Below are 13,977 nucleotides of genomic sequence, written 5' to 3'. Positions count from 1 at the left end.
TCTACACTTGTTTTTTATTTTTGTAGCAAGCAAGACACTGACAGAATATAGGGTAATTTTACGTAGCGTAAAATTGCCCTCATTTTTGCGCAATATTACCCCATATGACAGTAACTACTTAATGTCATGAAATATTAGAAAGATCATTCTAATAACAAGCAAATTCCCAGTAAGAATCACGTTTTCATTTAATAAAATAAAAACGATAGTACAAGAAAAATTAACGCTTATCTTCTTACACTTTGCACGGCTATTTCTTATAGTAATCTATGTATTATCGTCTCAATAACAACTGAAATTCGTAAGTACTTGTAGCAATATCTCTACCCGCTTACTCATATGCTGTAGACATTTAGACGTGCTCACACGACACCAGCTACGACCGATAAATTTGAATCGACTTTGCGTATAATTACCCGCTTCGTAAAATTTCCCCAGCCTCTCTTATACAAACTACACTTGTTAAAACTTGAGATTGAATTGACAGCTGTCAAAGATATAGGTATTCTTAACCACAGTCTAAAACACAGATTACAGATAGTTAAAAAGTGAAAACCGTAAGAGATAATGAAATTGAAATGAATTTAGATATATTGAAATGGGCGTATGCATAAGATTTTTTTACATTTATAAATCTTAAGACTGTGTACAGATTGATACATACTTGACTTGTTACTAAATTTGTGAAATTTCCTAGAATACAGAAAAGAATCACAAGTTAGTCAAATAATAATTGTAAATCGATGTCATATCTGAAGGATCTATTTACTTCAGTAAAAAAACTTCATTGTAGAAGGAATAATTAACAATACTCCGTTGGAAAATTATTGATAGCACAGGTCCATTTGCATTTTGTTGGATTGTATTCGTAGTTTGTCGGGGTAGTCATACTATTTTTATAAATTCTTAAAGAGAGACAAGAAACTATCGATATTTTAAATTTTCATCTTTTTAACCGTTCTGTATAAAGACCGCTGTAATCTTCTGCCATAAAAACTGCTATCATGCATTTCCGAATTAAGTATATCAATTATTTCCAACATATAGCAACCTGTGCTTTATAACCACGGAGTCACTGTTACCGCATAGGGATGTGCTGAACATACTCTATAATTAAAACCGTAAATCATCGAACGAAACTTGTACATTTTGTAATAGTTTGACGTACTTAACTATTGACGGTTAATTTTATATTGCATTGTGGATCTTATACGTAAAGAACCCATTATTCTATTATAGTGACATTCCGTGTTCTATTCAATGCTACGACCAAGTACTTCATTGTATATGCTCGCCATTAACATACATAAAAATAAGTTGGTGAACTATAACTATAATACAGAGTGCTCCAATTTAACAACATCAATAAAATATTATTGAGCTTTTTACTATCTACATATTTTATTTTCTCAAATTGATAGAAAGTTTGTGGCACTTGGTGACCATGTGGTTGAAATATCTGAACATTATTACAAAAGCTCTTAGTGATTGCTTTCCAAAGGAAACTGTCCAATATGTTGAATATAGTGTACGCATTTCTTAATTTTACATTTATGCTATTTATTAATACGCTATCCCAGTAGCGACATTACTTATTCAGAAGGAGAACGATACAGAGTGATCCTCATAATTTTAAACATTCTAATTCCAAACTAGATAGATGTAAATATTTTCTAGATGTATCTATTGAATAAACAATCATCAGAGACAATCAGTTTGGATTCAGAGCCGGCATGGGAACGAAAGAAGCCCTGTTCAGAATTAGGATCGTTCCACGAACGATTAGGAACATTCCACGTCCGCAGAAGTAGAAAGTAGAGGAGAAATTAGGCAAGGATGTGTTTTGTCACCTTTGCTATTTAATCTTTATTCCGAGTTTCAACATATCAACAGCATCAGATACACCGATGATACGGTGTTGATTCAACGACTCATCGACAAACCAACTCGATGTGCGGGCAATTTGGCATGAAAATAACATCAAGAAAACCACAGCGATGTCAATCCGAAAAAACCAAAATGTACCTCAACCTTGTCAATAAAGGGGAACATTTTAGAACAGGTCAACAAGTTCAAATAGCTGGGATGTTGGATCAATAGCAGCCTAAATCCTCATCTAGAAATAAGATCGAGATTAAAACATATCTCGAAAAAATCACAAGACTGCTATGTGATTCTCGAATAAAACTCAAAATTCGGCTACGTTTATCAAAATGCTACGTCTGGTCGACTCTTCTCTAAGCAGTTGAAACGTGTACGCTTAAAACGGTAAATAAATTGGAGGTCTTTGAAATGTGGATATATCGGAGAATCCTCAAGATTTTATGGACATCGCATACCTCAAACAAAGATGTGCTGCAGAGAATAGGCAAGGAACTAGAAATTTTCAACACAGTGAAAGTTAGAAAAACACCATACCTCGGCCACATACTGAGAAATCATAAGTGTCAATATGCTCAACTAATATTGAAAGGAAAGATCGAGGGAAAAAGTGAACTAAGAAGGAAAAGACTATCGTTGCGTAACATCCGACAATCGACTGGCTAAATTTTGAACAGCTAATAAGAACAGCTGAAGACAGAGAAGAGTTTTGCAATTGTAGTAACCAACCTCCATTGAGGAGAAGGCACTTTAAGAAGAACAATTTTTTTGTACTTTTGATCTTAAAATAGCTTTAAAACATTGATTTTCAGTGTGCGTTATCTCCAAATGATACCTATATCATCAATGATACCTAATATCAGATTTTCTATGACAGATTGATGAAGTATAACGATTGCGACATATTCTGAAATTTACTTAATTTCTATAAAACATCTAACATTTTTTATTGGAGGTTTTTAACTGAAAGTCTAGCAAAGCTCGTTTAAGAAACCCTTTATCGGATGCCATAATATGTATTATTAGACTCATTAATTACTGTCATATTGGCACATGCTGATACAATATTTTAAACAGCATGCTCATTTAACTGTGAGTATGTGATGGTTGTGAGAGACTGATGAATTTTATGTAAAAATAGGATTGCATCAGACTTATTTATTTTCACACATAACAGAGTAACATTCTCCTTTTCTTAAGTGGGCGCTCATAACGAGGCGCCGACCATCGACCCTCGCTCCGACCATAGGATCGTGTCGATCGCCAGGTAAAATAAATGCAATATTTTAAATGCGAGCGTTCACTGTCAGTGCTATGATCTAGGCGAGGATACGATGCTATGGTCTCCGTTATGAACGTAGCTTAAGGAAAAGACTTAAATCTTCGTAGGACAAAAAAAGAGAATATTTAGAATGTTATAAATAGATATAAAGGTAAAGAAAATGATGGTAATGCACATTTAACAGTAGCATCTTCGTTTGTAAATAAAGCAAATTGTTTTATACTCAATATACAAAATAACTAAATTTAGATTTAATTAAATATTAATTTATTTAGTAAACAAAAGAACTAAATTTACATTTAGTTTTTTTAGTTGTGTTGTAATATTTGTGAGACTTGCGAGAATTGACATGCTTTTAATTTCTCAAATTAGGCGAAGCAATGAAGCAGTAAAAACCGAAAACCTACCAATTTTTTGCAATTGGATTTATCTCAATGAAACGTGTTGCATTCGATTCGTAAGAGCATTTCTTTTGTAAATTCGATACAAAATCAGTGCAAACTCGTTACTCGGAGGTTTTTGGGATCGTTAAAAACGAATATCATCCACAATGGTCTCAAAGACACCTGGTGCCAAGAACGAGCATCATCTTTAGGGGTTATGTGAAAATTCGATACCAAATCAGTGCAAAATCGTTACCCGGGGGGTTCTAGATCGCTAAACACGAATATCATCGGCGATGATTTTAAAAGCACCTAGTGTCAAGGACGAGTCTCGTCTTCAAAGGTTTTGTTAAAATTCGATACAAAATCATTGCAAAGTCGTTACTTATGGGGTTTTTTCGGTTGTTGAACACGAATATCAGGACGGAGATAGTCTTCGATGTACCTGATGACCAGGACGAACTAATTTTTGTATCTAATTTCCACAAAACTCCAGGCGACGAGTCCTGGTCCTGGTGTATCGGAGACCATTGCTGAAGTTCCGAGTACAGAGTTTGCACTGATTTTGTATCCATTTTCATAAAACTCCAGACGATATCCATACCGGGCACCAGGTGCCACGGAGACACTGGCCATCCTTTGGATACCGCAAAAGACAGACGTCTGGCCTTAAGATAATTCGCCAACGCACTATAGGTGCACGATACTATAAAGAAGAAGAATTTCCGAATTACAAATTTCATTTATCAATTTAATTATCATCATAAGACAAGTTTCATTTCGACATCATCATCAAGTTCACAAAATTTCCTAACGCTCGTACGAATCGAATGCAACATGTTTCATTATGATCTAACTAATATTCAGTCAGTACAATTGCCAAAATAATTGAGTAAATAAAATTCTTTAGTAAACTGTGCACACTTCTGATTTACTACCTGACGTTTCGCTCTGCCAAATATAACGAAATAAGTACGTTATAGATATTTGGCTTGAATATTATATCCTCAATTCTAGCAAATTTTAAGTCGTTATTGTTTATACTATTCTTCATACACCAGCGGGAAAAACGAAGATAACAGTATGTCTTCTTGAGAAATCAATACAAAATATTATGTTTTTATCGCCAATTGCCCATTTATTATAATGTACTTATATAATGTAAAATCTATAAAAAATATTGCCTTTGTTTTGCAAATATGTATATGATACGCTATCGTTGACACTGTATATTCAAGGTCTAGGGTTCCCTGCAGCATAAAATAAACAACTAAGATATGGGTTGAACAAGAATAACTGTACAACATAATTTATTTATCGATGCTGAAGAATGGAAACCTCATGTAAATTTTTACTACAATTCTGTTGTTGCATTATAATCAGTTAGCCATTCATCATGCTTCAAAATTTTAATTAACCAAAACCGCATTGCCTTTTAAAGTAAATATCGACAGGGGAGGTGTTTGAATCATGTAGAATGGCTAACTGATTATAACGTAACAAAAAACATAATTCCAGAAAAAAATTGGCGTAGGTTTCCATTCTTTACCATCGTTACAATGTCGAAATAATTTTGCAAATCAAATAAAGTTCGAGCAATTTCAAGTTCGAGCAACAGGAGAACAAAGTCCTCCTGTTAAATGTTAATTGTTCAAGGAAAGAACTGCTGCGGCTTGATGTTGGGTGGTCTCCTTCGCTTGATGTTTGTTGCTTGAGAAGGGGGTAATCACCTCGTTCGAAAGCTCCTTCGGCCTATTCTAGATGTCCGTGATTGCTCAAATAAAAAAGAGCCCTCGTGTATAGTTGAAGTATTAGACTTCCACTATTTTCATCAGTGAATTTGGAGTTAAAACCTCGATACTATAAAAAAAACTACAAGAAATATTGTTAAAATGTTAAAAAAATGTACTGGTGTAACATTGTTGATTTTGTGGTATTAGAGGTGAAATAGGCCAGTCAATTCCAGAATTAATAAGAAAAATACTATTTAGAAATGGGAACAAATGGTAGTAGAAGAGTTGGAAAAGAGAAAGAAAACTGATAAGATAAATAATAATATGTATCGTTTGTAACAACATTTTTCATACCCTCAAAGTTTTTCGCGCTTGTACTGTAACGATATATTTTGCCTACCACACGGCGCATTAATACAAGAGGTAGAAAATTGGGGGAAGAAACTACTGGGGGTGGAGAAGGGCAAGCAAAATAATCGAAACATATGCGAACGGCACTCAGATTTTGGTAGGAGAGCTGGGGTCGTGGATAAGTAAAAGACAAGGGGGTTGGATTGGGGCAACTACAAAAAAATGAAATAAAGAGGTAACAAATCTCTTGGGACAAACAAAACAGAAAGAAATTACCTCTAGTAATTTATATAGAGCGCCACTTCGAGGTGCCTAATTATAACCATCACAACAGCTAGTTGTAACTGGAGATATAATTATTAAACATAAAAACATATCTTTTTCAAATAAGACTCAAAAAGGGTTAGTTAAAAAGGAATAAACAAAATGTTAAAAAACAAAATTTTACATTTATTGTGTATTACCACAAACAGTTACAAAACATAGAGAACACAAGAATGCTCAAAAAAGACAATACAAAAATATTACCACAATAGTCACAAAATACAAAGAACTTACATGTCATCTACTGATTTACAAACTCAGGAGATGCTACAAAAACTTACAAAGTAGCATGCAGGTTAACCTTTTTTTAAAAATAAAACAAATAAAATCAAAATAATAATAAAACGAGCTGTCATAAGTTAACAATAAATTAAAAAAAAAAACGGAACACACAAATTGACAGCTAAATTCAAACTCTAAAATTTTACAATTAAAAAAAACAAAAATTTAAATTGTTACGAAAGCAATTATTTCTCTAAAAAATGTCTGTCTTTACTTGAAAATTAAACACAGAAAAAGTTACCTGAACCTCACTAAGCTTCATTCTGCATGTCTGGGGTCGAGAACTGGAAACATGCTGGAACTATACTGGGGCAGATCCGGGATGACGATCAGGGATAAGAAGATGATGGAGGAAGCCAGCACCGGCTGGATCACAACCTTGAAAACCCGACTCCTTCAAAGACAGGAATAGGCACAGCACAATGGCAACATGAGGCCATCTTCAAAAACTATCGTAAAACTGCTACTATCACTTCATGCTATATTTCCATGAAAAGGGGCCAAAAACAAGAAAACACAAATTCGACGGTGAATTTGTGGATCCATACTTGTGATCCACACAGCGAACCAAGTAAGAATTAATCTACACCTGCACCTACGGCGACCCAAGTACGAATGACGAATTTAAAAATTCGTTCATATAAGTTGAAAATACACAAACACTTGACAGGAAGTAAAACGCAGAAGATTCCATTTCTACGACGTACCAAAATTATAAGGCGACTTCGAATAAAACATTAAAAGAAAATGCTGAGAAAGTACACATTTTAAAATAATAAACAACTCTAAAATGATTTATATCACTTTTCGACGCTAAGAAAGAATTGAAAACATTTGGGTTCCAACACGTACGATATGAACAAAATTACATCAAAAACATTCTTAGATCTCTCAAACATATATGAGGGGACCTCAATATATCACATATACGAGGGGACTTCAATATAAAATGCTACAGTACAACAAGCAATTGATTTCGTACGAGTAACTGACATTTAAAATCGGCGGTGGCTTCAAGCGTTGTTTCTTAGAAAACGATTAATTCTACACAAAAAATGATAAATAACATTTTGTTTAAAATTATCTCAGCTACATTTCTTGTTTGAAAAAGTTTTTTCTACGGCTTACAGATTCTTGGTAAATCGATATCCCCCCCCCCCCCACGAGGGTGGGTTTTATTTAGGGGAAAGCCCGGGGATAGGAGTGGTAAACGTTTTGAATCTTTTTCGGGTTTCGAATTTATTTGAATAATGTTTAAAAAAGTGTAATTTGTTAAAAATAAGGAAAAATTTGTTATATTCTATTAATTTTATAAAATATATAAAAGTTTTCTTTTTTTTTTTTCAGTTTTAAAAAATGTCGGCAAAAGCTATACGAGAGGCGACGGGGAAACACCTCATTAACAAATACCTCGGCGGTAACACAGCGGCTGTGCAATGCAGATTTGCTTCAGTCGAGGCGGACACTAAATTCTCTGAATTAGTAAGCAACAACCCATGGTTGAAAACTGAAAAACTAGTCGTTAAACCTGATCAACTAATCAAAAGGAGAGGAAAATTAGGTAAGTCATATAATGATCATCAGTTCTCATCAAATTTTTTCTTTCCCTTTTTATCGGAAGTTCCGAGAAAGCGGATTTATGAGAAGCGAAAGTAAAAGTTTGATGACAATTGATCAGCATTGCAATACTAAAACATATAACAAACTCGGAACATATCAAACTACCAGTAACATTTAATTCTATGTATGGAACTATTACTGTGTAGAATGCTAAAAACTGACACATTTTCAACAATTGTTTTTGTATCTTGTCTATTGTAGATGGCAGCCAAACTTTTCTTGTCATCAGTATCAATCTTAGTACTACATATACCTAATATTTTTGTGGATACATAAATTTTGTTTCGATATATTTTTGTTTTGCTTTTTTATTCTTTTATTATCCTCTTGTTTTTTTGTTTTCTTTTCTTTTTTTTGTTTTTTTGCTTTTTTTCCTGTTTTTTGTATTTTTTTTATTTTTTGTTCTATTTCTATTTTCTTAATTCTTTTATGTTTTTTTTATTAATTTGTGGTATACACATTTTTGGTTTTTTTTTTCAAACCATATTAACAGATTATGCCTATTCGGACCGTGCAAGTTCGGAAGAGCGACACTTGGTGTCGTAAATTAGCAAAATTTACTGCGCTTTCATGTTAGATCGAGGTTACCGGATAAATGTCAAGGACGTAGCCCCAAAAAAGAATAAGAAGAAAAAGTAAGATTGAGGTTATGTCGGTATGTTATTAAAAGGTAAACGTTGTATGTAGTGTAAATACAAATAAATATATTATTAAATTACAGCATTACTGTTAATATGGATGCAATAATAAAAACTGGATTTGAGAAAATAAATCACCAAATAACTTTTCAACCAAGCACTGAGTCAAAGGGAAAAACTTTAGTAGTGGCAAATCATGTTAAGAATGTGGAAGAATTAAGAAAAAATGGACAAAGTTATGTAATACAAACAAGTGTAATTAGACAAACTTCAGTCACCTCTGAGCCATATAATTTTTGGGTTAAAGTGAACTCTAAGTGAGTGTTATGAAAATAAAAGTTACACTTAAAAGTGAACTTTTATTAATTATTTATGTCAAACTGACTTTAAAATCGGGCGCAAGAATAATGCATAATTTAGGTTATGTTACTTATGCTTTTTTATGATATAAATCCACTTTTCTCTTTGTAGTAATTTGTGCTTCGAAGTTGGAAACGAATAAAACTTAAATTGACAATTTTTTGTTGTATTTTTACAATTTATAACACAGCATTTACTAAATCCCATTTTCTTCAGTGACAGAAGGTGTAAATAAACAAACGAATATGAAATATGACAATTGACAATATGAATTTTTGAAATCTATGAAATGTGCAGTAAAAAATGCAAGATTTCTCCGCTACTCGCGCACGATCGTTTCTCGTATCACATCCAAGTACTTGCACGTCGCCAATATACTATTTACAACTTGTATTTACATATTTCAACATGTTTGTAAATGCAATGAAGAATTTCCATATTATTTGAAAATATTAAAAGATTTAGGTTTATTGGAAAACAACACTTAGAATTTATTAATTCCTTATAAAGTTCGTTTATATTATTAAGTTGTAAATCACATTCTAATATAATATTGTGTTAGATCGCCTATTTTGCCACAAGTACAATTGAGAGTATTTGATAAGCCGATTGCATGCATGTAAGATGGCGTAAGAGCATGATTTGCTCTCAGTCGATTAATGGTCTTTATAAAATGTCGATTAGATTCTGTGTAAAACCATCTTCTTGAGGGTATCCTAGAGTTACAATGATAAAACTTTTAGCCACTCTTACATTCTCTGTAATGTAAATGCCAATTATTTTTCTACTAACGTCTACTAACGGTGTCAATATCTGACGCTGGAATTAAATTTTTGTTTACTTTTTCTCCAAGCATATATGCTGATTTGGCCAAATTGTCAACGATTTTATTGTCTTTTATTACCGTATGGCCCTTGATCCATGTAATTATTACATTTAATCCTAATTGTATAGTTTCATACAGAATTTTAAGAATTTTCAGTTCAATGTGGTTTATGTGTTTGAATTTTAAATGTTGTTAAATCTGTCGACCACGCTTTTACTGCCAGTAAACATAACATAGTTTCGGATTCAGTACTATATACTGAAGAGAAAATATTGCCATCATTTCTGCTGTGTATATTGAGCATTCACTGGGTAAGCTATATTGGTAATGATAATTTTTGTTTTCGTGGAACATTGCACAGCCCGTTCCATTTGCATCTTTTGACCCAACAGTAAAAATGTACTGATAATTTGTTCATTTTTCTTTAATAATTATATCAAACATATTTGGGAGTAAATGTGAGTTTAATTATTTTTCCTGTATTTTAAGGATGGCATCAAAAATTTGGATATAGCTTTAAAATTAGGCATAAATCTAGGGGGATGTGTAAAAATCGGTTTATTGGATCAAATATTTCAATTCATTATTACCATTTCTTCAAACAGTCAGACTGGTTTTCTTTAGCTGGTGCTATTGGCGATTTGTCTCCAAATCTTCTTCACGTGCAATATCAAAATTATCAAACGTTGGCGATCACCATTGCGAAGGCTTCTCGCTTCTTGAATAATTGTCCTGCATTTGATATCTGAGTTCATTCACAAATGTTTTTTAACCAAGAAACCTGTTTTCTCTTCCAATTTGTTGTTCCTCAGTTATAGTATTTAAGAGTTCGCATGACAACCGGAATCACTACTGACATTTTGAACCAGTGTTGCCAAGTACAAAATTCCAATTCTCCTCGGTTTGAAATGTTGCTATATGATATAATTAACAAGATAATATTACAATTCAAATAACAAATTTTATTACTTATATTTATGAAAGTCTCAGTAGTCAGTACCTAAAGATTGATTCAAAATATTAGCTAAATTTTGCTCAGTTGATATATAATCCATTGATCCACTGATAAGATTGGTTAAGGCTACAATGCGTAAAGTTGTTTGCAAAGTCCAAATACAGGGCGAACAATCACAGGCATTTGAAACGCATGTTGGGCTGCGACAGGAAGATGCGCTGGCGTGTCTCCTTTTCAACATAGCTTTGGAAAAGGCGGTCAGGGATGCCCAAATAGACAGCAGAGGAAACATTTTTAATAAGTCATCCCAAATTTTGGCATATGCAGATGATGTTGATCTAGTTGCCCGCACAACTAGTGGACAAATTCACATACTTAGGCTCCCTGATCACCAAGGAGAACCAACCAAGGGTTATCCTTGGGCCCCAAATTTGGCTTACAGCCAACTTTCAGAGATTATTCTGTTAGTAGAATTTTAGCAGATGTGGAAAATATTTTGTCACATGCTGACAATTCTGACATTTTATCTCTTAGGTCTTCTTCCAATAATATTCTGTTGAACTTTTCTAATCGCCCTAGACAACCCATATCGGAGTTAGATAAGATTTACAGGGAGACGGTATCGTTTTTAAAAACTCACCCTAATCTTCTCGTCCTTACTAGTGATAAAGGGAATGCTACTGTCCTCATGGATAGAGATCAATATCTTAATCTCAGCCAATCGTTGTTAGATGATGATAGATACTATCAACCTCTCTCTACCAACCCTTGCTCTAAATTTACAAATAAAATAAATAAATTCATTACACACTTAAAAAATATTAAGATCATAGATCAACCACTTGCAAAATTTTTACATAATTATGATGGATATGCTCCCAGATTTTATTGTCTACCTAAAATACATAAGCCCACATTGAGCATGAGGCCAATTGTTTCCTCCATTAATTCACCAAATACTAATATTGCAAAATTTTTAACTGACATCTTATCTAAATCTTATAATTATAATAACAACTTTAATATTGTTGATTCTTTTCACTTTAGTGAATTTATTAATAATTTTGAACTTCCACAAGGCTACATTTTAGTGAGTTTTGATGTGGTATCTCTTTTCACTAATTTACCTCTTTCGAGCGTTATTACCTCCCTAAGAAATCACTGGAACTCCATCCAACCAAACTGTCCTGTATCCTGGGATGTTTTTGCAGAACTTTTACAATTAACATTTGACACTAATTTTTTGGTCTTCAACGACAAATATTACCTTCAAATTTTTGGGACACCTATGGGTTCCTCAATCTCTCCCATCCTAGTTAATTATGTACTGGATGATTTAGTATCTGACCGTCTGGGTCTTTTAGATTTCCAAATCCCTTTTATTAAACGGTATGTTGATGACTTATTACTAGCCTTACCTCCAGACAAGATTCAGGCCACCTTGTCTTTATTCAATGAGTTTGATCCTCATTTACAGTTCACTGTTGAACTTGAGGACTCCAACACAAATAGTATTCCCTTCTTAGACATGCGTGTCATTAGAATGGGAGATAACACCCTTACTACAAGTTGGTACAGGAAACCAATGGCCTCTAATAGGTTTCTCAACTACCATTCTTGTCATCCCTTTAAATACAAATTAAACCTTATTAAAGCTTTAAGCTGCAGGCTAAATAGACTGATACATCCGATTAATCGAAGGGAATCCTTTCAATTACTTAAAAATATTCTGGTTGAGAATTCCTATCCATCCTCCCTTATTAATAAATACCTTTTCGCTCAAAGCTATGGTTCTTCTTTAAATGATATACCCAATGGTGACCAACTTAGAATGATATCAAATAATTCAATTAATAACACTGTTCTGCCTAATACTGTACTTGGGAATCCAACTACCCATTACTCCTCTTTACCTTATTTTCCTCAAGTTACTGAGAAACTCGTTAAACTGTACAAACATAATAACGTACCTGTTAAAATTGCTATTAAGAATGCTAAGACTGTCAGGAATTTGTTCTCTAAAACTAAAACACCTCTGTCCCTTCTGGAACAAGTGAATGTAATATATCATATACCTTGTGCTGAGTGTGACTCATGTTACATCGGTCAGACTGGGAGATCACTGAGAGGGCGTCTTACGACACACCGCAGTGATATCAATTTATCTAAGCATACTTGTGCTCTTGCCCAACATGCCATTAACACTAAGCATGAAGTAAACTTTAATGAAGTTAAAATTCTTGGCACTGAACGCAATCTCGTTAAAAGACAGTTTTTAGAAATGTGTGCAATATTAAAACATCCTAATACTCTTAATAAGAGAACGGACATTAGTAATTTGAGCCAAATTTATCATGCATTAATTTTACAGAATTATGCTTGATATGTTGTTTACTTAAATTTTGTCCCATTTTGGGGTTTTCTTTATCACATTTTCTTATAATAAATTTAAATAAAAATAAAAATAAATATAAATAAATTATTCCTTCTTTAATTAAGATTTATCAACTCATTTTTTATTAATATTTGTCAATAACACTTTTACATAATTAAGTAATTGTTCTTTTTGATGAACTTGTTTGATAAAACTTTAAATTGAATCTGATTCATAGAATCCTTTTCATTATGGTCCTTAATATTTGAACCTTTGGACTGTGGAAATTTTTATTAATCTTCACCTGTTAGCTGGCTAACTAGTGACGTCATAATATTACAATATATGATATATTGGATTGACTTCTCTTGCTTTGTTCTTTGTTGACAGATCAATCACTGTAGGGTTAAATGGTGATTTTAACCACCTTTTCCTTTCACTGCTTGGTTTTTTAACGACAAGTTGTCAACCAAATTTATCACACTCTTTGAATATACCGCCTTATACATAGAGGTTGGTAGCCTGCCTTGCTGTTTATGTCATTGTGACTTCAAGGCCACTTCTACTCACGTTGTTGTGCGTGGTGTCAAAACTTTTAAATTCATTTACCAACGAGCCTCAGTAAGCTAAAGACTGGTAACTTCATTTTTTTTCTTTATTACTATTAATCTTTAATAACTTATAATGTTACCTAAAGTTAAAATTAAAATATAATTTTTAAATAAATTTGTTGGAAGTGCAATCTAATGATCTTTCTAGTTCTTTACACTTTAAAATAAACCTTAATGTTTTTTTACTAAGTTTTTATAAAATTTTTTTTTATATATACATGTATTTTTATCACATGTTCTTTTGCTGTGCTAATTTTGTCAAATTGCAAACTTTACCTAGTTTCAATTAATTGTTATATACAACGTTAACTCTGAATGTCCTGCTTTGTAAGCTTTTTCATATTTTTTACATCACTG

At 32.9% G+C, this 13,977-nt stretch overlaps 1 protein-coding gene across 6 annotated transcripts in view; it reads left to right on the top strand.

Annotated features, from left to right (window-relative positions):
- Nucleotides 1–13,977, top strand: part of ATPCL (ATP-citrate synthase) — a 177,938-nt gene that overhangs the window by 117,409 nt on the left and 46,552 nt on the right. For all 6 annotated transcript variants that reach the window (XM_072520092.1, XM_072520096.1, XM_072520095.1 and 3 more), the window contains exon 2: nucleotides 7,584–7,797. In XM_072520092.1, the coding sequence (XP_072376193.1) occupies nucleotides 7,593–7,797 (205 nt within the window). In that variant the 5' untranslated portion in view covers nucleotides 7,584–7,592. The remainder of the gene's footprint in view (nucleotides 1–7,583; nucleotides 7,798–13,977) is intronic.

This window comes from Diabrotica undecimpunctata, chromosome 1 (genome assembly GCF_040954645.1).
Source record: "Diabrotica undecimpunctata isolate CICGRU chromosome 1, icDiaUnde3, whole genome shotgun sequence".
Classification (NCBI taxonomy): domain Eukaryota; kingdom Metazoa; phylum Arthropoda; class Insecta; order Coleoptera; family Chrysomelidae; genus Diabrotica; species Diabrotica undecimpunctata.
The sequence above is the reverse complement of the archived record's forward strand: the minus strand, read 5'-3'. Positions and strand labels throughout refer to the sequence as shown.